At 43.1% G+C, this 26,849-nt stretch overlaps 1 protein-coding gene across 7 annotated transcripts in view; it reads right to left on the reverse strand.

Annotated features, from left to right (window-relative positions):
* The window catches only part of LLGL2 (LLGL scribble cell polarity complex component 2), an 82,053-nt gene that overhangs the window by 9,636 nt on the left and 45,568 nt on the right, over nucleotides 1-26,849 (reverse strand). For all 7 annotated transcript variants that reach the window (XM_077327822.1, XM_077327820.1, XM_077327814.1 and 4 more), the window contains exons 7-18: nucleotides 25,665-25,827; nucleotides 25,177-25,309; nucleotides 23,889-23,943; nucleotides 23,246-23,400; nucleotides 19,404-19,621; nucleotides 16,799-16,866; nucleotides 12,474-12,627; nucleotides 12,247-12,351; nucleotides 9,300-9,592; nucleotides 3,985-4,123; nucleotides 2,446-2,596; nucleotides 638-754 (exon numbers count right to left, since the gene is read on the reverse strand). In XM_077327822.1, coding sequence (XP_077183937.1) covers nucleotides 638-754; nucleotides 2,446-2,596; nucleotides 3,985-4,123; nucleotides 9,300-9,592; nucleotides 12,247-12,351; nucleotides 12,474-12,627; nucleotides 16,799-16,866; nucleotides 19,404-19,621; nucleotides 23,246-23,400; nucleotides 23,889-23,943; nucleotides 25,177-25,309; nucleotides 25,665-25,827 — 1,751 coding nt within the window. The remainder of the gene's footprint in view (nucleotides 1-637; nucleotides 755-2,445; nucleotides 2,597-3,984; nucleotides 4,124-9,299; nucleotides 9,593-12,246; nucleotides 12,352-12,473; nucleotides 12,628-16,798; nucleotides 16,867-19,403; nucleotides 19,622-23,245; nucleotides 23,401-23,888; nucleotides 23,944-25,176; nucleotides 25,310-25,664; nucleotides 25,828-26,849) is intronic.

Below are 26,849 nucleotides of genomic sequence, written 5' to 3' on the forward strand. Positions count from 1 at the left end.
TTTTTTACTGGGAGCAGAGGTACATTGTACCTTGGGGACCATGCTGAAATCAAACTTTTTGGAAACTGGAGGATTTATGTAAACATTTGACAGACTTTAAGATGTACTTTCGGTCTCAGAAATTTTGCTAGATAATCTTGATACTCATTCTATTATAGAGGAAAATGTTCTAGATTCTTGGGTAAGACAATAGAAAAAGTAGCAAAGAAAAATACTTAAAAACTTTTACTTGCATTACTGTGCGTGGTCAGGAACTGCAATACTCAAGAGCTTAGCTGTAGCCATCTTCTGGTTATTTCTTATAGAATACATACATTGTCTTTCTTACAGAATCCACTCTCATTCATTCATTCATTCATTCATTCATTCATTCATTCATTCATTCATTCATTCATTCATTCATTCATTCATTCATTCATTCATTCATTCATTCATTCATTCATTCATTCATTCATTCATAATGGGAGCCCGCCACTCCCATTACCAGCTTGTGTGCACAAGACATCTCAAGGTTCTGAGAGCAGTCCGCTGGCTGGCAGTTAGATTCTTTAAATTGTAGAATGGAGGTATGTATGTTATGCCCCAATGGTGGAGACAGCCACTTAACTAAATTTAAAGGAATGCATGGCTCACTCACCCTGCTCTGCCTTGACAGGCTCATCCATTCTTCTCTCGGCTGGAGGGACACGCAGTGAGAAGGCATACACAGCGCCACCATTGGTGCCAGCCCACAAGGAGGGACAGTGCCGAGAACCTAAAACAGGTGAACAGAGTTTCCATGTTTCAAGTACTGCAAGCAATGGAAAGAAAATCTATTCCTCATAGCTGATCAGGAGTAGTGTTGGACTTCGCTTGATTCACATTTGTGTCCCAAACTACACAAACCCAAAACCAAAAAAGCAACACAACCCAACCTTTATGGGTAGGAACTCAGAGGTTGAGCTGTGCAATAAAATAATGTAAAAATGTTAATTATTTATTATAGTGCACAATTAAAAACAGAATAAAAACTTCATAAAAATGATAGCTTTTTTCCTGACGCACATGAGATACACTCTCAGCACAGAAGTATATAATAGCGAAGAGTGGTGAGCCTAGGCATATGCCATAGGAGGTGGTCTCCAAAAAGTCTAAATTTACATATATTGGTTGGAGCCATAATTTACAGATCCCATTCAACCATGCAGCTACACTTTATGAGTTTACATATTTTATATAGAGTGTATTGTCACAGTTCTGACCACTGAGGAAGACCCAGTAGGGTCGAAACGTGTTTGGTCTTATGTGCTGTTAGTTCTGTATAGTTTTTATAAAGTTTTTATTCTGTTTTTAATTGTGCAGTATAATAGATAATTAACATTTTTACATTATTTTATTGTACAGCTCAACTTCCAAACTACACAAACCCAACGGGAGAATGTAACACAAAGGAGTTTTAGAAATCCGCACAGCCATAACAATTCAGTTTGATGTGCAATCTATTCACCGAACCGTGTATCCAAAATGTTCTGGCCTTCAAGGTCTTGAGAAAAGTTAGAAGATAGTGGAAACGGCCAGTGAGTGGTGGGGTGAGGGGGTTAGCAAGGTTAACAGGAGAGAGAGAAAAAGAGAATGGGACCAGCTAACATCTGCCCAGCTACGCCATTCCTTTCCCTCTGTTCCTCTTTCCTAGATGCCACAAAAAGTATTCCAAGCATTCAGCAAATCAAGAACTTGGCACTTGAAGTAAAACAGAAAATGTATTTTAATGTGATCAAACTGAAAGTTTAACATAGAAATCTACAGGTTTTGAACCTATCTGATTCCAGTGGAACCCATTGCTGCAGCAAACACAAAAGAAAAGTCCAACAACACCTTTAAGACTTGAACCTATTTTATCAGATGCAGCAAAATACATCTTATTTGTTAAATCACACTTCAGGTCAAGCTCTAATATGTTTGGAAGGGTAAACACTTTCTGGTTTTCCTGAAACGAACTTTTTAAAATTTTGCCCCTCATGATTTTCCCTGGTACTCTGTGAGACCTTAGATTCCACCCCCTGTGGTGAAGAAGCAGATCCTGGAGAGGGAAGATAGGTCACTCACCCACCCACCCCAAACATGACTCTACATATCCCCACCACACACTTTATCTAGCCTTTTTTAAAACATAGGTTTCTGTTCACAGATCTGCTGTTATGCCTGGTTTAGCCCATGGATAGGGAGTGTTAGTGAGGAATCTGGAAAACAAAACTAAGCTTAATACATAACTGGTTGTATCTGTTGGGAATCTACAACTTAAAAAAATAAGTCACTAGAACTTGGGTCAGCAAGGCCCTGCTTTATGTTAGCCCAAGAGCAGCTCACAGAGGGTCACAGGGCCCAGCTGACTCTTTACATCCCCATTCTTGCAACTTCCGGTACAGGAACCCAGGAAATCAAAAGGGATAATCCAGTCTCACTCACTGTCTCTTAAGAAGGTGTCAGCGAAGTACAAAGTGCGAACAAAGCCAGTGAAGGAGTCCTCTGCAGACCGTGCTTCAATCTTCCGCTGGACTGGAGCTAGTTCTATCTCCTGCAATGCATCCTGGTCATACCTGGGGATTCTTTCTTGCACCTTTCCCCAACAAAAAATTATTATTATTAAATTTCTAGACTGCCCCTCTCCCATTGGGCTGAAGGTGGTTGACAGTATTAAGATACATACTGTATTAATTAATGAGCCTCTTGTGGCGCAGAGTGGTAAGGCAGCCGTCTGAAAGCTTTGCCCATGAGGTTGGGAGTTCAATCCCAGCAGCCGGCTCAAGGTTGACTCAGCCTTCCATCCTTCTGAGGTCGGTAAAATGAGTACCCAGCTTGCTGGGGGGTAAACGGTAATGACTGGGGAAGGCACTGGCAAACCACCCCGTATTGAGTCTGCCATGAAAACGCTAGAGGGCGTCACCCCAAGGGTCAGACATGACTCTGTGCTTGCACAGGGGATACCTTTACCTTTACCTTTACTGTATTAATTATATATTAAAGTTCTAACAATTAGATACTAAGAATAACCAACTCTGTCCAGAGACTAATTTGGTCAATTAATTACCTATTCCCTCCTCCCTTTTGTGTCACTGTTTCTTTCCCCACCTGTTGGATAAGGCAGGTACCTCAGCAGTATGGAAAATAAGAGTGGGGAAGAACTGTGACTGGAAGGTGGTCCTTTCAGTAGGTCGCCCTGGCCTCAACCGCAGGCCTGATGGAAGAGCGCTACCCTTCAAGCCTTGCGGAACTGTAATAGCTCAGGGCCCTAGTCTTGGTCGGCAGCTCATTCCACCAGGTTAGAGCCAGGGTCAAAAAGGCCCTGGCCCTGGTCGAGACCAGGCAAATGACTTTGGGGCTAGGAACTACCAGTAAATTTGCACTAGCTGACCCAAGTACTCTCCAGGAGACATATTGGGAGAGATGGTTCTTCAGATATGCAAGTCCCAGACTGGGTAAGGCTCTAAAGGGAAACAAGGAAATAAAGCTTCATCTATCCAGGATCTCTCAAGGAAGCAGATATTCTCAAAAAGCAATTATCTTCTTTTTAAAAAATACACCATGAAAATTGCCTGACAACCTAATTAAGGATAAACAACTTCCAGGACAGCTTTTTCTACAGTGCCACTGACTTTCTTTGTGTTTAATGCCCAGCACTGGCATTAACACTACACTACACTACAACCAATGGAAACCTTTTACAGAAGAGAATGCTTTAGCATCGCATATTGTCTCTCACTAAGCTGCCTCCATACATCTGTGATAGACTATTGCCAACACACAGGAAGACAACACAGGCATTTTGCCAGGACTATTTCAGAAAAGCCAGCACAAGTTTGCTACAAGGACCTATCCAACTGCTAATATCTCCTCCACCAGCAAAATATCAATATTGTAAGAGGCATGGCCAAGAAGTCATACTGCCATGCATTAACCTGCCTCCAAATTACTAGGCATACAAAGCCAATCAGGATATCTCCTTACCTCAGCAGCTCGCTGCTTTCTGTTGGACACCCTACTCCTGCGAATCCGCCGGAAGGACTGACGGAGAGACTTTTTTAAGGACTTCACCCTGGAAAGAGGGCCCTCCAAGGCCAGCTGGTCACTTGGATGCAGGGTGCACCTACAATGAAGCCAACGGAATGTGTCAATTCCCCGTTCTGATTAACCATTTGTTAAGCAGTGAGCATACGCAGGGAGCTTACAACTTTTTAAGACATGGAAGCCTTGAAATGCAATCCAGGACACTATCAGGGCTTGAGCATGGCAAATATTTCTGGATTCAGGGGGATGGCCATGTTGGTCTGAGGCAGCAACTCACCCTCTACATATAATGTATGGACCGGTAACTTCCATTTCAGGATATCTGAAGATGTGTGCTTGCACAAGAAAGCTTACACCAAGCTTTGTTGGTCTCAAAGATGCCCCTGGACTCTAAATGTCTTAATGGAGCCTTGATATGGTACTCAAACCGAAACTGAGCTCTGATTTTATTTATTATATTTATATACCATGCTCCCCTTGTGGCTCAGTTTGGCACATGGTTTGTTGCTGCACTTGTATGTGCCCTTCCCTCTTCCTTGGACGCATGAAGCTGCTTTATACCAAGGTCAGACCATTGGTCTGTCCAAGTCAATATCACCTACTGTAGCTGGCAGTGGCCCTCCAGGACCTCAGGTAGAGTCCTCTACCTACTATCTTATTCTTTTAAACCGAAGATGTGGATTGAATCTGAGACCTTTTCCATGCCAAGCAGATGTTCAACCTGCACTACAGCCTTACCCAGTTGACTGTAATGCAAGATGTCCCAGTTTGATGAAGTATCAATTCACAGCTACAGCCAAATGCAGGTGGCTTTTGGATGCCAGTGCTAGAATTTGAAACCTTGGCTTAGTATCAGCTTAGAATCCATCTTCAGCAGAGTAAAAACTCCATTGTGTCAAGGTGCCTGCACTGAGATGTCATTATGGAGTTTGATCAAACAAAACATTCTTGCTTCAAGCTAAGAAGCAAGGGGGGTGGGCCCAGGTACAGCAGCAAGCTATGTTCACATCAGGTTCTATAAGGTTGCAACTTGTCATGATGTCTGAACGCAGTCAGTTTTCATTGTTGCTCATATTAGGGTGGAATAAAATTCAAGTAGACAAGATGCTAAGACAAGATTGAGAATTTAGGAAACACTGATATTTATATTCAACAATAATTATTCAATATTTGATAATATTAGCACTCTGTGTATTTGAGTGTATATTACAATATCATTAAGATCTCATTTTGCTAGTACATCATGCGTCAGTAATTCCACAGATAAAGCTTCCAGTGCTCCCTGCAATGAATTCACTCAGCACAATTTTTTTTTTTAATTCTCCTAAACATGCAAGATTTTCTGCTTGGATCCTCTACATCCCTCCTCCCCCTTTCATTTGACATCTAGCAACCACATGCTGCAGACCTACTTTCAACTAGGGGGAAAGATGATAGAGGATGGAATCTAAGGGACCAGCATTTGCCTGAGTGATTTCCTAGCTGAGCTAAGGTTTGATCCTGGGTCTTAGAGCTTGTAGCTCATGTTTTTACACACTAGGCCACGTTTTGGAAGGAAGAAAATAAGAGCCACCATGCTGAATCAGACTGGCAACCCTTCTAGCCCAGCATCCTGTTTCACATAGTGGCCACCCAGCTATCCCTGGAAGACCTATAAGGCAGGACATGGTGGTTCCCCCCCCCATGTTGCAGTCCCCCTACACTGGTTATTATTTATTTATCATACAGCAGAGTTACACACAGGAAGCATATTATAAAGTACGTAACCAAGTTGATGCAATGGGTATACAGATCAATTGGGTAATCCCCCTAAATACAAATATCTATTTTTTTAGCCCACTCAGTTGAGCTGGGAAACATCTCCCTGGAAAACATGGCACTCACTTTGTGTGCTGTACCACAACTGCATTTGTGTCCAGGTACACTGCATTCATAATCAATAAGAGAGTAGGAAAAGCAGTCTTGGGATACAATCCCCAAAATGACAGAATGATCTCAGTTTGAATCCAAGGCAAACCATTCAACATCACAGTGATCCAGGTCTACGCCCCAACCACTGCTGCTGAAGAGGATGAAGTTGATCAGTTCTATGAAGCCCTACAACACCTTCTAGAAGCAACGCCCAAAAATGATGTGCTTATCATCATGGGGGATTGGAATGCTAAAGTAGGAAGCCAAAAGATAACCGGGATAACAGGCAAGTTTGGCCTTGGAGTACAAAATGAAGCAGGGCACAGGCTGGTAGAATTTTGTCAAGAGAATACAATGGTCATAGCAAACACTCTTTTCCAGCAACCCAAGAGACGACTCTACACATGGACATCACCAGACGGTCAACACAGAAATCAGATTGACTATGTGCTCTGCAGCCAAAGATGGAAAAGTTCTATCCAGTCAATAAAAACAAGACCAGGAGCTGATTGTGGTTCAGATCATGAGCTTCTTGTTGCAAAATTTAGGCTTAAATTGAAGAAAGTAGGGAAAAGCACTAGGCCACTCAGGTATGAACTAAATCATATCCCTGACGAATACACAGTGGAGGTGACAAATAGATTTAAGGAATTAGATCTGATAGACAGAGTGCCTGAAGAACTATGGACGGAGGTTCGCAACATTGTACAAGAGGTAGCAACTAAAACCATCCCAAAGAAAAAGAAATGCAAGAAATCAAAATGGCTGTCTGAGGAAGCTTTACAAATAGCTAAGGAGAGAAGGGAAGTGAAAGGCAAGGGAGAAAGAGAAAGATACACCCAACTGAATGCAGAATTCCAGAGAAAAGCTAGAAGAGATAAGAATGCCTTCTTAAATGAACAGTGCAAACAAATAGAAGAAAACAATAGAATGGGGAGGACCAGAGATCTTTTCAAGAAAATTGGAGATATGAAGAGAACGTTTCATGCAAAGATGGGTATGATAAGGGACCAAAATGGTAGGGACCTCACAGAAGCAGAAGAGATCAAACAAAGGTGGCAAAATTATACAGAAGAACTATACAAGAGCGAGCTTAACATCCCTGATGACCACAATGGGGTAGTTACTGACCTGGAGCCAGACATCCTGGAATGTGAAGTCAAATGGGCCTTAGGAAGTCTGAGCAACAATACAGCTAGTGGTAGTGACAGCATTCCAGTTGAACTATTCAAAATCTTAAAGGACGATGCAGTAAAAGTGCTACACTCAATATGCCAGCAAATTTGGAAAACTCAACAATGGCCACAGGATTGGAAAAGGTCAGTTTACATTCCAATCCCAAAGAAGGGCAATGCCAAAGAATGTTCAAACTACCGCACCATCGCACTAATTTCTCATGCTAGCAAAGTTATGCTCAAAATCCTACAAGCTAGGATCCAGCAATATGTGGACCGAGAACTTCCAGAAGTACAGGCAGGATTTCGAAGAGGCAGAGGAACTAGAGATCAAATTGCCAACATACGCTGGATCATGGAGAAAGCTAGGGAGTACCAGAAGAACGTCTACTTCTGCTTCATTGACTATGCTAAAGCCTTTGATTGTGTGGAGCACAACAAATTGTGGCAAGTTCTTAAAGAGATGGGAATACCAGAGCATCTTATTTGTCTCTTGAGAAATTTATATGCAGGTCAAGAAGCAACAGTGAGAACTGAACATGGAATCACTGACTGGTTCAAAATTGAGAAAGGAGTTCGGCAAGGCTGTATACTGTCGCCTTGCCTATTTAACTTGTATGCAGAGCACATCATGAGAAATGCGGGATTAGAGGAGTCACAAATTGGGATCAAGATTGCAGGGAGAAATATCAACAACCTCAGATATGCAGATGATACCACTCTAATGGCAGAAAGTGAAGAGGAACTAAAGAGCCTGTTGATGCGGGTGAAGGAGGAGAGTGCCAAAGTTGGCTTGAAACTCAACATCAAGAAAACAAAGATCATGGCATCCGGCCCTCTCAATTCCTGGCAAATAGAAGGGGAAGAAATGGAGATAGTGACAGATTTTATTTTCCTGGGCTCCAAGATCACTGCAGATGGGGACTGCAGCAAAGAAATTAAAAGACGCTTGCTCCTGGGGAGGAAAGCTATGGCAAATCTAGACAGCATCCTAAAAAGCAGAGACATCACCCTGCCAACAAAAGTGCGTTTAGTCAAGGCTATGGTATTCCCAGTTGCAATGTATGGCTGCGAAAGTTGGACCATAAGGAAGGCCGAGTGTCAAAGAATTGAGGCTTTTGAACTCTGGTGCTGGAGAAGACTCTTGCGAGTCCCTTGGACTGCAAGGCGAACAAACCAGTCAGTCCTAGAGGAGATCAGCCCTGACTGCTCTTTAGAAGGCCAGATCCTGAAGATGAAACTCAAATATTTTGGCCACCTCATGAGAAGGAAGGACTCCCTGGAGAAGAGCCTAATGCTGGGAGAGATCGAGGGCAAAAGAAGAAGGGGACGACAGAGAATGAGGTGGATGGATGGAGTCACTGAAGCAGTAGGTGCAAACTTAAATGGACTCCGGGGAATGGTAGAGGACAGGAAGGCCTGGAGGATCATTGTCCATGGGGTCGCGATGGGTCGGACACAACTTCGCACATAACAACAACAACATAACAACACTGCCCCATTTACATAACAGTTCTGCACAATTTCCAAAGCATGTTGGTATTCTATTAGTTGAGTTCCATACTTTACAGGGGAAGTCATATTCTCTATGCCTCTTGCTGGTGTTTATCAGGTTATGGATATCAGATGGAACTGATTGCATCTGTGTTTGTGACCATTCAGTCCCTAGATCGAAATGTGATTGCAGGATTTGTGCAGATCTTCTTGCTGGGTGTTGGGATCTTTGGATAGGCCTGCCTCAATCACATCTTCATGGGTGGGGAACTCTCTGTTTTCAGAGATCTACCTATATTCATGAAGAAGAGCATCTTGCCTTCAGAGATGCAGGGGGTAGCCAATAGGCCAGAGTGGGTTTAAAACATCTGCTGATGGTTCTCATTGTACTGAGTCAGGCATCAAGTTTGTGGATGTGGGGTTGTTTGAGCCTCAACGAAGCACCATATTCTTCAGTACTGCACCCCAACCCCGAAGCTGAGCATGTTGTAGCAGATGCACCCCAAGTTGAGTCACATAATTTTTGGAGAATGATGTTCTGTGTGTGTAGTTTCACTACTACATTGACAAGACGGTATTTGTAGCTCAAGGTCCTTTCTCTAAACACACAGCCATTTTATGAATGCAAGATTTGGTGTTGGGAGTAATTTTGTATATTTACAGGAAATCACTTACTTAACAAAGACCAGCCGCTTCTGCTGATGATCAAAGAGCCCGAAGCCATGGCTTGTACCAAAGGCCACCAGTTTCCATTCAGAATGAAGAGCCAGTGACGTAACCACCGCTGGGGGTTGACACTGGACCAAGACAAATGGCTGAAAGCCAGGTTCAAATCGCACAGGCCCTTCTCTGGTTTTCAACCGTTCATGACCTTTCCACCTATAGCCTTCCTGATCCTGGAGAAGGTCTGCTTCCGCATGGTCAATCACTTGCTCTGCTTCTTCATCATTCAGTTCCATTACAAGTACCTAACAGGGACAAAAAGTTCACTCAGGATTATTCTGAAATCTCAGCACTGCAAGCTATTACTTTCTTCCTCCTTTGGGTCTTTACGAAGACATTAATGAGGAAGAGGCTTTACATTTTACGATTTCATTACTTAATTTCACTTTAGGATGTGCGTGAGAGGGGAATCCTTAGTAAGAAGCTCATTCTTGGACAGAATCAATACTTTCTTATTGCATAAACACTCTGATGTTTGAAGAAGAGTTGGCTTTTATATGCTGCTTTTCTCCATTCACGAGTCTCAAAGTGGCTTACAGAGTCACCTTCCCTTTCCTCTCCCCACAACAGACCCCCTGTGAGGCTGAGAGAGCCCTGATATCACTGCTCGGTCAGAACAGTTTTATCAGTGCCGTGGCGAGCCCAAGGTCACCCAGCTGGCTGCATGTGGGGAAGTGGGAATCAAACCCGGCTCACCAGATTAGAAGCCCCCGCAATTAACCACTACACCAAGCTGGAGGTAAATAGTGCTACTATAATAAAAGTAAGATAAGCCTTTTTGGTACTAGGTTACTGTGTAACAGGCAACCATTCATTAAACAAACAGAAGATTATGCATGGTTAGCATGTTGAAATATGTCAACTCCTTGCCTCTCCTATGGTTCAGATGTATACTGGATCCAATACCAAACAGTGTGGAACTCTACTACTTACTTTCCTCCACTGCAAGAACTGCTCCTGCTCAGGGGCAGGGTTTCTCTGATCTTTCTTCAAGGGCTTGTTCTGCTAAATGTTTAGCTGTAAGAGTTTCTATCAGTTTAGCTACCCATAACAAATTGTAGACTTACTGGCCTTTAATTTCCCAGATTGCCTTTTAAAAAACAACCATTACATTTGCTTCCTCCCATTTTTAGCAAAGTTGTGTATTTTTGTTAGGTGAACCATTTCACATTTGAGTTTCTTCACTTGCATGCCATATGGACCCAGTGACTTTTAGTTTGTAATGTGCCCATTCGCCTTGGAAATTCATCTCTCATCATCTCTATTTGACTCAGTCCAAATCTTTCATGAAGACAGAGGTTCCAGTATTAGTAAATAACCCAAATATTCTGCACTGAAAACTGACTAAAAAAAACTCATTTCTTTCCAGTCTCCCCATCCTCCTTTAGCATTCTTTTAATCTCTGACCTCCAAGAATCCACTGCTTCCTTAGCCTGTCTGATTCTGATGTTTTAAAAGAAATTTATGCTGTTTGCCTTAATATTTTTATCAATATGTTTCTCATATTATATTTCCAGCCACCTTGTCAATGTTTACTACCTTGGCATGTATCTTTTTGCCTAACTTTTAAAGGACACTACGAAAAAAAAGGGGACGGTTCAAAATTGTTGCAACAGAAAACAGAACCTATCCCGTTGTGCTTATATACATATATATATATATAAAAGAAGAGATAAGAAATGTTTATTTGTATTCATTGTGAAATTGTTTAATATAGCCCGGGATAGGTTCTGTTTTCTGTTGTAACTTTTAAAGGAAGCTGCCTTACCTTTTGTGACTTCCTTGACTTTGCTCATTAACCACACTACCCTCTTTTCCAGTTTGGTAGCGGTATGTCTCCTAGTTTTAAAGGCCATGGCCATATTCTGAGAAATTCACCCTGCACAATGGATGCTTATATGCCTGTGTATGTGCTATTTATTCTATCCTGGTTGAGCTTCCTCTATCCAATATCAGTGATCCAAATATATTTCAGCATGTCTGTGCATTAGCCTTCCATAGCCGATGCAGCACATGGGCTTCTAAAACATTATACTGTAACAGGAACTTTTGGGATTAAATCTGCCCAACAAAAGGTCTTGCATGGCAAGTACATCTCTGCCCCATGTCAGCCATTCAAGACTAAAGTTTTTCATTTCTGCTGTTTGATAGGAAAATGAGAAAAAAAACCTGAGGAGAAAAAGCAGCAGCCAGCAAACCAATCCAGAATTTTCTCATTGTCCATACAGCTAATGGACAGCTTGAAAACTGGCTAATGGAAACTTTAAAGCATTCTTTCCAAATTGCTCCATTATACTGATAACTGTATTCTAGTAGAGTTGCTATTAACATCAACAGCCAAGGAGCTAAAACACAATCATTCTGAAAGCAGATGCATTAAAACAAACCTGAACGTGATTAGGGTAAAGTAGGCTTAATAGCTAACTGGCTGGAGATATGACACATATCAGCACATATGATGCAGAACAACCAGCATAGAACATTTACAATGACTACCGAGGACAGAAATAATTAAAGGAACGCCCATTATAGGCCACTGATTTGCTAGTTTGAGTGATAACACACAAACACACACACACACACACACAGAAAATGGAGAAAGTATTATTACTATTAATAATGAAGATCTAGTTCTCAGAACCTGTTTAACCCAGGGCTTAACGCAAAAACATAAAAGTGACTGAGTATGTGTCGTATAAAAAGTGTACAGAAAGCTTTTGCACAGGCAGCCCCTGTGGTTATGAACATTCCAGGTGGCATAATATCTAGGCAACCTGTTCCTTCACCTTCTACTTCAAAGGGAACAAAATTACCAGTGTTCCCTGAGGAAGAGCAGCATTTATGCAGAATCCTGGTGAGACCATCTGGCCAGCTGAAGGGTGTGCTTCACACCACCCACCTGCCCTGCTGTTCCTGCTACAGCCAAGTATCCACTGTACTTGCACAGGAAGATTTTCTGGATCCCGAGCCTTGGGTCATCACTGTAAGGGTCGAAGGAGCCAACCTAGTGAAGGCAGGAAGGGAAAAAACAAAGATGCCACATCAGCAAGAGCAAGAACTGGCACAACAGACTGGCTTCTTTCCAGGTGAATTGCAGCAGTCCTGCTCAAATTATGGACACCTCACCTTGCGAAGTGGAGGCCATTCATCGTCTCCCATTTGGTTCATATTGTCATTGGGATCAGCATCTGTGTGGAACACCCTCACTGTGCTCAGCTTATACAAGAGGCTCAAGCAGACGCCAGACGCATTCCAGAATCGCACTGTGCCGTCTTCATGCCTGATGGAACAGAATTAAGAAAAAGACAATCAGATCACGCTTATGTCACTGCCACCTTTCCAGGCCACAACAACCCTGAAGAGTTTAGAGACACGTTGAGATGTAGTTTAGGATATACAATCACATGGAGCACTGATCACAGGCCTATTAGGTCTATATTAATAATTGCCAAGCGCACATGTCTATATTTATACAACTAATACAAAGAGGATACACAGTATAAATAGTCAAATCTAAATACAAGATACGGAAACTGTGCATGGAATAGGCTGTGCAATAAACAAAAAAACCCCTCAAAAACTGATAGAAGCAAATCTTCTAAATAATCTCATTGACATCCAGTTTGTAGAGTGACTATTTTAATTTCTCAATGTACAGTGAGAAGTCCATCGGTTATGAAACTGTTGCATTCCACTTCATCAGATGCATACATATATTCCTCTAAGAGTTTATTCCCATTTTCAGTACTCTGCCACAGCTTCTCTAATGACCATGCACAGACTGCAAAGCACTCCACACCAGTAACCACACTGTTTTTGTATTTTATATTTATCTAGATACAACAGCACATCAACATTCCCCTGTGGCTGGCCACAGCAAGGGAAAAGTCAATAGTGGTAGGTCAGGGTTGTTTTTTTACAAAAAGGCTTGCCTGTTTTGTCATTTGACTAAAGAATCCCACATTTCCTCATAACACAGTTTGAAAACCACTAAAGAGAATTGCTTTCTTAAGCAGCTGGTCTTTCATCTGGCTAGAGGAAATTTTTGTTCAAGGTAACTACCACAAGGGACACAAATTCAACTACCATTCAGAACGAAGTGGAGAAGAATAAAATGAATAGGCAAGATTTGCCTATAAGGAAGTCGCAAGTAACACTACTGGTAGATTCACATTGCCAGTAGCTGCATGCAATACTTAATGTGGCTCTATTTGAGACATGATGGGCCTGCATGTTAGACTCAGCAAAAAAAGTAGAAAAGGCTAACCTGATTCATCCAACAACAAAAATCTGGGACAGAGTATTAATTTGTCTCTCTCACTGGCCTGCTTTCCCAGCTCCCTTAAGTAGGTGATTGCTAGACTTTTGCTTAGATCAATCTTTCTCAACTTTTTTACCATTCAGAAACCCCTGAAACATTCTTCAGGCTTCAAGAAACCCCAGAAGTGGCATGAGTGTGCAGAATATGATGGGAGAGCATAGCTGTGTACATGCCCCTTCCCTTCTCACCCTCTCCAGGCCCATAATTGGCCATTGTGGGAAGGGACACTGCAGAGACACTCTCAAGAGTATTGCATTTAGGGAGGAAGGTCTTCCCAACAAGACCTGAAGAGTGGGGTCCTATACGGTTCAATCCTCTAGCCCAAAATGCTGGCAGGGGCTCATGGGAATTGTGGTCCGTGGACATCTGGAGGACCATAGGTTGACTACCCCTGCTCTAGCCAATGTCTCTGTCTCTCTGTGTCTCTCTGCGTGGTGGAAGGGGGTGGGACGTTCCTGCGGCAGCTGGGTTGGTAGGGGAACCAGGCATGCACGAGAGTCCGTGCATGCCTGGCTCAGTCTAGGGCCGCAGCGGTGGAGGGACGTCGGCGAAGGGGCGGCGGAGCAGAGGAAAAGGTACCGGCAAGGAGGTGGGGTGGGATCGGGGATGGGTCGCGTAAAGGGAGGGTTGGGGTTGGGGTGAGGCTGGGAAGGTCGAGAACGCAGGGGGAGCGAAGAGGGTGGCAGAGTGGAATGGGCCCGGTGGCTGTCGGTGGGTCTTGGTGTAACCGCGTGGCGGTTAGGGGTCAGAGGAGTGAGGGGGGTTATTGGTTGGTCGCTCGGTGGGATTTTGAGTGCGTGTGTGTGGCGTAGGCAGTGGCAGCGAAGCGTTAAGGGGTATTGGGGGCGAGGGGGGGTAGTCTCAAAAGTGTGTGTGTGTGTGTGTGTATGCGTGTTGTGTAGGAGGTGGCAGCGTGGCGGGAAGGGGTCTGTGGTGCAAGGGAGGCAGTTTGGAGTGTAAGGGACAGTTTGTGGGGGGCGGGAAAGGAGCAGGGACGCCGCGTCTTCGACTGATTGGGCCCTCCGAGTTGAGCTGCAAAGAAATGGGCGGTATAGAAATCTAAATAAAATAAATAAATAAATCAGGAGGATTGGAGATGGGTGCTATCAATATGCTGATGATACTCAGTTCCTCTTCCTGCTCGATAAGTAGCTGGCAGAAGACTCACAGCACTATTCCAGTGCTTGGCTGCAGTAGTTAAATGGTTAAGGGGGAGCTGGTTGAAGTTGAAAGCGTCTAAGACAGAGGTCATGTAGCTGGGAAAGACTGAGATGCTAGCTGGAGAGCCACTCCTGAGACTCAGTGGAGTCAGCTATAGACTCTGCAAAGAGATTTGGGGTGTGGTTGGATTCTTTGGTCTAATTGGATAAACAAGTATCCATGGTAGCAGGGTCAGCATTTTTTCACCTTTTATCTTTCTGGGTCACACCATCCCACATTGATCCATGCAATGGCCACCTCCAGATTGGACTACTGCAATTCATTTTACAAACTCTTTAGAGACAGAAGGTGGTCCAAAATGTGCCAGGTCTCTTCCAGGTTACTGATGGAACATCATTGTCAGTTCACATATTACTCACATATTACTTCAATTCTGTGGCAGCTTCACTGACTATAAATTAATCTCTGGTGTTGACCTTTAAAGCAGTATGGGACCTGCATGCCTAGAGGTTCACCTCTTTTACAACCCCACACACAGCCTTCAGTCATTGTCTAGGAGCCTCTTGCAGATCCCAGGATGGCTTGGTTTGCTGTCACCAGGGGAAGAGTCTTCTCAGTGGTGGATCCCATCATGAGCCAGCTGCTGCCAACTGATTCTTCTGAGGCTGAGCTCAATTGTGGGGGAAGCACCTCAACCAGGGCAGCTGGAAGAGCAGGCAGTTCATTCAGACACCACAGAAGAGCAGGTGGGAGAGCCAGAATGCAGGCCTGTTTCACCCTGTGCAGGACCAGCTAGAGAGAAGGCTGAGCACTCCCACCATGCCATTGGCTTTGCTCTAGGCCAGATGTCAGCCAGCAGGCTGATAAGCTCCTCCAAAATAGCGGTGGGTCATCACAGACAACATAGTTGGAAGGAGTTGGACAGTCAGAGGCAGAGCCTGTGCCTCATGAGACTCCAAGGCTTGCTAACTGACTGAGTCTTCTCAAGAGGAGACCTGAAAAGAATCCTCAGGTATTTAAGAGCAGCAGAGGACAGTGCCCAAGGTGGAAGCCATTGCACACTTCCTTTAGCTAACCACAATGCTGAAGTTCTGCTTAGATCCTTGCCATCCTGTTTTCTTGATCATGACTCTGGGCCACCCTCTGGCAACCTGACTTTGGATTGACTGATGACCACTGCCTGATTCTTAGGTGCAGAACAGAAAAGGACTGTGATTTTGGAAAAGCCCTCTCTCTGCCTGAACACCAGCTTGTATTCCAGACCAGCAAGCTGACAAAACCTGACCCACACTGACCCTGACAGCTTGCTACACCCCTACCTGGTAGAATGCACTCTTGGACAATACCCATGACCTGTCAAACTTGCTTAATTTCCACAGGGCATGCAAAGCCTGACTATCACAATTTTTTATTTTAATGTTAATATTTATATTTGTTTTTGTGTTGTTTTTACCTTACTTGTTTTAATGTTGTAAGTCACCACAAGACCCTTTGGATAAGTGGCAACTAAAAAAATCTAATGAACTAACATTTCTAAAATTAATTTATATCCCATTAGAGTTTATGAAATCTAGTGAAAGGCTATCCAGCTTGACCATCTCTACCTAAGATCAGGGCATAAAATCCTCAGAAATACCAGACATTGCATCTCCTGTATGCTCCTGTGCAGTGTTAAGATGCCCAGACTTTTAAGTGAGACAATTTTATCAGAAATCTGGACAGAAATTCTCCACACATTTTGCATGAAAACCAGTAAGAGAACAATAATATGCAGAGCACATGTTTTTATTTCCCTTTCAATTTTAGGACTCTCACATTATGTCATCTGACCATTAGACAGATGTCTGTTATCCTTTCCAGGAGTCTCGACTTTGTCTTTGTAATATCCTTTCCAGGATAATCCTTTCCAGGAGTCTCGACTTTGTCTTTGTAATAGCAATAGAAGGACAGATTCCTTTTTTATACTTACCCTGTAAGCAGCAAGTCCCTCTGAGGAGGATCAGGAGCCAAACTGGTGCCTCCATCAATAGGCCATGGCTAAGAAAACAAATTGTGACAGGGGCACAAGCTTACAACTTTAAAAACAGTTATGTATCCAGGGAGGGGAATGGGAGGGAGAAAGCATTTAACAACAATTCTACGCCGATTAAGGCTGGAAATCAGTTCTTAGAAGTTTAACTAGCCAATTTCTTCTTGCTAAAATTGGATGGGATTCACTAAGCTACATTCTCCATGAACAGCAGTGGTTTTAGCATAAAGCTAAGTGCAAGCACCAGCCTGAACTGTTAAAAATGTTTTGATATGCAATCCAGAGAACATTATGGTCACCTGCAAGGGTTCTGACAGACTGTTCCACTTTCTCTTTCATGCACTAATTCTCTGTATCTAGATGCACAGAAGACCAGATTGCACAGCCCTCAAAAGGTTTAGAAATCCATATTAACCAACGTATTCTGAAATAGTAATGCATGCATGGTTGCTTTTTTCAGTGAAAGGAAGCTGAGATAGGCATGGCACTGTTTTTTTTGTTTGGTTGGTTGGTTTTTTTTGGGGGGGGAGACCAGCTAAGTGAAGTGGGAGGAGCAGAGGTGGGGAGGTATAGAGGAAACTTGTGGAAGAGAAACTGATTTTGAGGAGTCAGGGGCATGTCTATCTTTCCTTCCATTCTGTCTCTTAATCACAATGGTATGTATTATGTTAAGTGAGAAATATGTTTCCTAAATTCCTTATAATACAATTGTATGACATTTAGGAGTGACCACTAGATCTCTCTCTGTAAAGTGCCGTTTTTCTCCATTAGGGAAACAAAGATCTTTTCAGGCTGACTTTGGCACAGAGTCAAGGTCCTCGCAGGTGTCTTCTAGGTGAAGTCTGGGCAGCCTGCCATGGTAAGAGACAGGTTGCCTTCTCAGACAACTCCTGCTTTGGTGCAGGGTAGATCATGGCTGAATGTCAAAAACTAACCCCCGGTCAGGGACCTTAGTTAACCCAGCTTCATTTAAATGCTAAAAAATCACACCCAATTTCAAAATTCAACCCCCAGAGGGACAAGGGACAAATATGTTTTGTTGCAATGTAATCTGGGTGGATATGACAGGACAGAGATTATGAGGCTTGATAAGGATCTGGGTAAAGTATGGACAGTTAAAAAGATTATGTCATTCAGCGTGGGGCTGTGCAGTTGTATATCAGCAGCTGCCTGAAGGGAGCTGGTCCAGTGAGGGAGAAGACAGGGACCCTGCCAGCTCATCTGGGAACCCTGCCAAGAAGCAGAAGCCCTCCAGCTGCAGAGAAGACAGGTGAGAGAAAACTTCTCTCTCTGGGAAAATAGAGACTTCTAATAGGGGCAGGAAGATAGCAATTTTGCTTGATATCATATGCCAGTGAGTGATATTTGCCTTTGAGTTGAAAATGTGTCCTGTTAGATTTTAATTGGCTGCCCAATAAAGTAGAAAATTCTCCTTTTCCATGGTGTGTTGTCATTATATCCAGAACCTGTAAAGCAAGGGTAGTCAACCTGTGGTCCTCCAGATGTTCATGGACTACAATTCCCATAAGCCTCTGCCAGCGTTTGCTGGCAGGGGCTCATGGGAATTGTAGTCCATGGACATCTGGAGGACCACATGACTACCCCTGCTGTAAAGAACCTGTGACAGAAAAGCTGCCACTATGATAAAGAGAACAGATGGACTACAATTTTTTCAAATGAAATCCAATCCATTCCTCTCACAAGGAACAATGGACAATCTTGAAATCAAATGTGTTCAGGTGGGTCATTGAATCAGACTCCCTCACTTCTTTCAGAACGCTCATCTGACTGAATCCCAATCCACAGAACCCCCAAGGCGCAATACAACATTACCACCATTCCAAGGATTGTGGGACAATTTTCTCCTGATGGTTCTGTATTTTGGATAATATTCACATTTCTTTAACCCCAAGGGTGAAAACCTCTGCTGTCAAGCAAGCTTGCCTTCCGATTCTAGTTCTTAGTCCCTGAGCTGCACTCCCATCCAAACTAATGCATTAAAAGTGTATATCCTCCTTGACTAGTTAAGTATCTAAAGCAGGGGTAGTCAAACTGCGGCCCTCCAGATGTTCATGGACTGCAATTCCCATGAGCCCCTGCCAGCGTTTGCTGGCAGGGGCTCATGGGAATTGTAGTCCATGGAGATCTGGAGGGCCGCAGTTTGACTACCCCTGATCTAAAGCTTTCTCATCAAGGTCCTTTCCCTGAACTGAGTGCTAGCAAAGGTTACTCTCCAAATAGAGATTTACATTTATAAATGGAGATTTTGGGGAAAAGTTACTTCATCCTGTGTATCAGAAGATATTCAAAGTTTTCCCTGCAGTGTAACAGCTATTTGGGTTATGGTCTGGAAATATATTGACCTACAAGTGTTTGCAGCTGAATTTAAGATTTAAATATCACAATCTCCTTCCTCCAGTCTACCTTAAAAGCAGAAGCATTCTAAAAACCTGAGACACAGCCTAAGATTATTAATTTGAAAAATCTGCAACATTTGCTCACTTTAAGGTCTTTCCAGCAATATCAAACTCATACCACGTCATACCATGTTTGAGAAGTGGGCGTTCTGTTTGTTCCCTGCGGTAATTATCCTTTCCCACAGCTTCAGTGGGATATTGGAGACGTGGTGGGAACAGGTGATAGCTGAGCAGTGAAGGGATGCAAGATATGGCGGCTGGACAGCAGGCCAGCCAGGAGTCTTGAGGTCTATTACCACCAGCTCTTCCTCCGCTAGCACCACCATCGCAGATGGGTCATCACATTCTGCAGGAAGAAGATACTCAAAGACTTCATGCCGCAAACAGCAACATTCAACAAATCCACCAAGTGCATTACGGCCACTGTGGGCATGCCACAAATGGAGTCAGTCCTTGTCTTAGGGGCTGCTTCACAGAGACTTCTTCCCAGTATTGGGAAAATGAGAAAGCACACACAGGGACCTGCATTGCCAAAGTTTTTCTGCTATCTGATATATTCTGCAATATGATATGCATGACTAAGCACAGATTTTATTCAAGATTGCGTGGCATGTATTGCTCAGACAAACAAAACACAACCCCCGAGGTCTGGAAATGTATTTCTTGGTGCAGGTACAGAATCTGTCACCTGCAGTTAGGTGACAGCGCAGTTTTGCTTACTCTGCAATGATCCAGTTGATTCTGTGTTAGCTGGCAGGGCTGGACCAGGACTTTAGAAGTATTCTAAGCAGTGCTACAGGTACCAATTACAACTCTGCTTTTGGAAAACTAAGTTCATATAATATGCACTAAAATCTATAAGGATAGCCACGAGGGGTTGGTTGCCAGAGCAAACATACAAAGTTCCTTTGCCAAAAGAAAAAGTAGCATGTCATAACAACTCCATATGGCAGAGCTTCCACAATACCAGAATACAGGTTTGGAGCACAAACTATGCGTTCAAGCCAATTCAGTACTTTGGTTTTGTACAACAGTTGCTTAGGGCAGATGATGTTTGCATCTTATCATTTAAAACAGTTTGTGGGGTTTGTCTGCAGAAGGCTACTTCTTAAAACAAAAAATGGCCTCCCTCCTCTGGACTTTTGCTTCATGTTTAACCATTTCACTATTTGCAGGTTCAAAAACCCATATCAAACACAGAATGTTCTTTATAAGCAAAAAATCTACAGACTCCCTCCACTGTCATTAACAATTTCCCTCCCTTGTTGTCTTGCTCACGCACACTGGAATTCCAACCTGAACAGATTGCAGACAAACTCTTCTTGGGCCTAAAAGAGACGTGCGATTTATACCAGCATCGCTTCCCACAGTGTATGCAGACCCTGTTTTTTCACAGAAACACTTTACTGGACTCTCACCCTACTCAGAAAGCACCGTAGCAATCAGGAATTCAAACTACCACAACACCTGCAGTGCTAGGCAACAGCTGAGAGAAAAGATACACAAATAAAACTGTTTCCCCTGGATACCAAATTAACATAACTTGGCACTTTGGACACTGGGCTATAGAGGAAAGCTACTGTATCCAGAGTGTACTCTTGGCATTCAGCTGATCACAGATTACTATTGTTTTTCATGAGTCCAATTAGATTCTGCACTGTCAGAAGCAAGTCGAGATAAATGGCATTGGAAATTACCTATCCAGACAATGAAAGTTTAATTAAGATTTCCCAGCACCACGCATACAATTACGTAAGCCTTATTCATTAACATAAATGGATTTGGTATACAATTAGCGACCTACTCCTTCAGTCGGCTGAGTAGATTCTCCAAAGGAGCATATGAGGTAAACCAAGGCAGATTCCCATCAGGCTTAGGCAAGGGGTTACAGCGAAGCTGGCCAGCCACAGAAACCTCAAGTGACTGAACAACTTCCTGGAGTAAGCATGCAATGGCTACAGCTTCCTCCTTCGTTCATGCACGTGTATGTTGTAAGCTGGCCCAGCCCTGTGAATGCCACTAGACAAGAGAATAGTAAAACAAATTTGTGCCAATTGGATTGTCACATAAGATGTGAAAACATCTTATACAGCAACCCCCTGTTTTATCACTGCATGCCCTGGGAGCTCCAGTGCCCTGGATGCTGAGGTCAGCCAGGCAAGACCACACTGGGAGGTCTGACTGGCGGAAAGGCTCTGCTCTGCCCTGCTGCTCCGCAGGCTGCCCAGAGAGACAAACAGTGGGCACCCAGAGCCTGTGGGCTATGCAGCAAGAAGGTGAATGGCAGGATAGGGGTAGGTGACAATCCAATTGGCACAAATTTGTTTTACTATTCTCTTGTCTAGTGGCATTCACAGGGCTGGTTGCAGGTTTTGAAGACCTGGGTGGCCAAGTTTTGCAGGCCTGAGAGTGGCCAGGTCCTCCTTTCTTGTGCCTACCCCCAGATTCCCCATCCATGCACCTCCCATCCCAACCACCTGTCTGCTTGACCTACTTCTACCAGCACTGGGCAGTGAGTGGTTGGGTTACCACCACTGTTGCTAACAAATGTGCCTTCACTCTGTACCATCTGGACAACCTTCCCCAATGTCGATGCATGTGGCAGGGAGCATGTGTGGTAGAATGCTAAACATATGGGGAGGAAGGGCACGCTGGCAGACAGCAGGGCACACATGTACTTAAGGGGCCTGTGGTAGTGTGCCCTTCCAGAAGCCCTGGCAGCTCACTCTCTTGGGGTGGGGGGTGGGCAGTTGACACCAGCATTGGGTAACTGAAGCAGCAGCAAAAAACAAAGCTTTAAAAGCCTTATATGAAAAGTGCCTTATCCATTAGATTAGATTATCATGCAGAACTGAGCCAGCTGGGCTGGGGGGGGGGGAGAGAAAGCTGCTGGGAAGTGTTTTCTGTTTGTTTTTGCCTTTTCTAAACTGCTAAGCTAATGGAGAACATTAGCTGAAGTTACTTTGTGAGAGGGTGAATGGGTGCTTGCAGCTTTCTGGTGTTTTTGTCTGGGTTTCTTGTTTGCTCTGTTGCTAATTGAGCAAGGTCTGTGTGCCTGGGACTGATTGCTGTTGCTGTTGGGAGGTGGGAGCTGTAGGCCTCTGAATTGTTAAGCTCCTCCTGGGCAGAGGTGAGTTAAAGGGTGAGAGTCAAAGGCACACTGGCCTGTGGCTCTTAGCATGGGGATCAGGCCTGGGTTCCTTCATCACTCTAGATACCTTTAAGCCACTAACCACTGATCCAGCAGGGCTCTCATGTTCTTGTCATCCGTCATCTCATGGCAACATACATGCCCATTTTATTTCATCCTGACAAAAATGCTGTGTAAGGAAGTTTGACTGAAGGATGGTGACAGACCCTATGAAATTTAGAGCAGACTTCGGATTTGAACCTGGATGTTCTGTTCAGTACCCCATACTGGTTCTCAAAAAAATAAAAATTAAATAAAATAAAAAGGATGTAGGCACAATGTTCCAAGATGTCTCAAAGCTGCAGAGTGTACATCCTGACCCTTTTATCTTTAGGTCTATTTTGCCAGCACAAGAGACAATATTTGTATAAAAGTAAAACAGAGCAGATTTCCGTCTTTACAACACAGCCACTGTTTATAGCACCAAATGGCTCAGGCTCACTGCCAGTGTAAATCCCAACAGCAATTAAGGACCACACTGCTGATACAAATTTTAAAAAGAAGTTCTGCCATCAGTGGAGGACTGCAAATGGTATTTCTCAACTTAAAGTAGCTACTTAGCCCCCCCCCATTTTAATACAAATTTTACATTATTAGTTCAACACATGGTGCCTTTAAATATGTCCCTGTTCCATTAGAAGAGGTGATCAACCTTAGCTGGCATTACGTATTGATCTGAAAGTGGACAATAATTGGCATGTTTGGCATTTCAGTACCCTCAGAGTTGATCTAATTCCACCCAATTCATCAGAGGTTTGAAGCCTTACAGCTTCCACATACCTACACGTGGATCAGGATTGGCAATGACAAAGAAGTCAATCACTCGTGAAGTGAAGTCAAAAGCTGTTTGATGATTGCCGTGAATAACAGAAATGCTGTGCCGATCACCGTAGCTCGCCCGAGGCATCCCTCCTTGGAATACAATGTAAGGAAGCCTAATGGGGGGAGAGGGGGAAGTTTAGGCACATAATTAAAGTATTCAGTGGTCAGAAACCAGAAATGCCATTATAGCATCAACACAGTTTTCTTTTTGTGATATCTTTTATGGGGGGGGGGGGACCTGATGAAGGGAGCTTGAAAGATCATACTCTAGAGACGAATAATGTTTTGTTCAATTGGAGTCAAATCTTCCTCTTCCTTTTGCAAACAGTTATGGCAAGAAATAATCTCCGAACCCATATAATTTCACCTTTAAATAATCTAGCCTTCATAAAAGCTGAAAAATAAGCAGCCTTTCTGAAGGACCCAAAACAAGAAGTTCAAGAATATTTGGAGCATTCCACGAGTTTTATATAGGTTGTATTATAAATACACATGGGATCTTTGGGTGACAGTCAGAAGGTTGCAGATCTCTTACTACTACAAGGCTACTCTAGAATATATGGATAATTGCAGAAAGGACAACTATGCCCGTAATACCTACCCGTTTTTTGCTGTTTGCCAGTAGATCTTGGTGATGGCCTTGCAAGGGAAAGGACCTAGGAGGACAAATTTATAAGATACTCAACTTTAAATACACTGTATTTGGAAGTGCACACAAGTATGGAAAATGCCTAGAAGATGTCTGGTTTCATGAATTACATTGTTTCACTAATACAAAAAATTGACTTTCTAGTGCATGAGAGAACATATTTATTATTTGCACATCTAAACTACCATACTAACCACACATACAACGCAATAAGGAATACCATTAATATACATGTAATGGTGGTTACCTTCTCCAGGGGACAATGGGAGACGCAGGAGAAGCCAGGAATACTCAGGCCTTGTTCAGCTTCAGTGGCAAACATGGTTTGTTGCTAAGGGAATGAGCATGGTAGAACCTTGAACTTCAAGTGTTTCTTCCTCCCCTTGAACACAGACTTGAGGGGAGGAAGAAACACTGAAAGTGTGCATTTTGCAACAAACCATAGTTCACCACTATAAACAGTTACACTATGCTTTGGGCACCTGCAAAACCACCCATTTACAATATTGGTTTGTAAAGAAAACACAAGACATAGTTTATTTGGATGAAGTGGCAAATCAGTTTTGCCACAAAAATGAAACTCTAATTAGATTGTTGTACAAGATGGTACAACAGAGGGTGCATGGGAGCCTAAGGTTTCCTATCTCCCTGGCTCAATTATACAGTAGTGAGTAATGATTTACCGTTACATGTGAACCTACAAATTAAAATGAGTAGCCATGTTGGTCTGAAGTAGCACAATAAAATCAGTCCAGTAGCACCTTTAAGACCAACAAAGATATATTCAAAGCATGAGCGTTTGAGTGCAGGCACTTGAATAAATCTTTGTTGGTCTTAAAGGTGCTACTGGACTCTGATTTTAATGTGAATCTACACCTAAGACCTCTATAAGATTTCCAACAGAATGTTGCCTAGCTACCTTCTTTCTGGCTTTCCTAGTCCTCAGAGATGCAGGAACTACCACATCTCATTCACTAAATGTCTCCCATTACAAATGTCAAGATCTACCATAACTTACATGGTACCAAGCCAGACAAAAACTACCAATTGCATATTGTGACCTGCCAGGTGCTTGACAACTTCCAAGTTTCTGCACTCTCAGGCAGTAAATAAGCACAAGATACCAACCTTCTGCTGGAGACTCAGAAGTTATGTCACAAGTTGCTTAAGCCTGCTCTAAATACACACCAAATCAAGTATAACTCAAACAGACTCCATGTCCAACTATAAACATACTGACCGTATGGCATTTTACTTTCCAATGGACTGGGCTGCCTATCATCGCTTGAAACAGGCCACTGGGTGTAACTCCCATCATAATGGCAGCTGATGATCTGACAACCATTCTTCTGCCAAAAGAGGTTTTCCAGTTGCTAGAGAGAGACAGGGGGGAGGGACACAGCACACATAATCATTTTAATTCATTTATATCTCATCAAGAACTCTGTGGGTCTATCAGTCATAGAATTAGGTATGCCAAGAATGGCTGGTGAGAGCCAGGACAAAAACAATTTTCTAGCCACCGTCCCTAATGAAGATTCAGAAAACTGAAGAAAATTTTGGCAAGATTTTCGGTGCCTTCAAGAGCAATTTTTCTCTTATGGGTTCTGCTTCCTTGCCTTCACTAACACCAAAGTACAAGGCTTTGTTTCTACCAAAGCAATCCACAGACAAAATGATTTAACATTTATTTTCTTAGCTCTGCTCCAGAGCCCCTAGAATGCTTACCTGATTCCCAAGAAAGTGGTGTGTTGCTTTGTTGCTTTTCAAGTCCCAGAGGACAATCAGGCCCCTGCTGTATCCAATCAAGATCTGGCTGGGATTCTGGGGATGTTCCCTTAACGATTCTACCAAGTCGAGTGACCGCCTACTTTGGTAATCTTCTGGCACCCTGGGAAAAAGTGGAGAATAGCTAAGCATCTTTGTCATGCTAGCCATTACAACAGGAAAGGAAACTCTTAAACCTTAGTCTTAATCTTGCCTCTAACACCACCACCACTCCCCCCACCCCAGAGATGCCCCTAAGCCACCTATCTACCCAGCTCTTGGCTACCTAAATATGTGAGAGCCCAGAGGAAAAAAATGAGAAAAATTAGGGAAAAAATATTTTTCCAAGGCCTATTTTAAAATTTTCCAATGGAAAAATTGGAAACTTAGAAGTTTCTTTTCACAGTTCCCCCAATCATATAGTTTCTGTTTTAGAATGAGTAAAAGTCCCTTTAGGCAAAATTTGTCATCATCATTATATATATTGCGAATGGGAAACTGAGGACTTTTTCAATCTTACCAATAGAAAAACTAGGCAATTATAAGGTAGCACATGGCAGAAGGGGGACTTTTATAATGTAGACATATGCAATTATCAAGATATTTTTTGTTTAAGTGTAAATACCTCTGGCAATAGTTAATATCTTGCAATGTGTTTAATGAAAATACAATATTAAAGAGCTCAAAGTTTTCAGTATTAAATTTTAGCTTAAAATTTAAGCATGCTGGCAGTTCTACTTATTACAACGGAATTTGTCCAAAAATACTTTATTTTGTTTACTATGCAATTTTCTTCCCACATTCAACTCCCCCACCTCTTAGATGAAAAATCATACATGCTATGATAGCATAGGACAGCTTTTCTCAACCTTTTTACCTTTGAGAAGTCCCTGAAACATTCTCCAGCATCAAGAAACCCCAGAAGTGGCATGATCATGCAGAATATGGCTGGGAAGCATAGCTATATACATGCCCACCTGGGGACTCTCCTCTTCCCACCCCCTCCAGGCCTATCATTGGTCATTGGGGGGGGAGGATTTGACATGACCATATATGGTCATATCACCTGATAAATGTGTGACAAATTCTAAAAATATGTTATGTTGTTAGTTGTAAAGTCGTGCCCGACCCATTGCGACCCCAAGG

Source organism: Paroedura picta, chromosome 3, assembly GCF_049243985.1.
Source record: "Paroedura picta isolate Pp20150507F chromosome 3, Ppicta_v3.0, whole genome shotgun sequence".
In the NCBI taxonomy this organism is placed as follows: Eukaryota; Metazoa; Chordata; class Lepidosauria; order Squamata; family Gekkonidae; genus Paroedura; species Paroedura picta.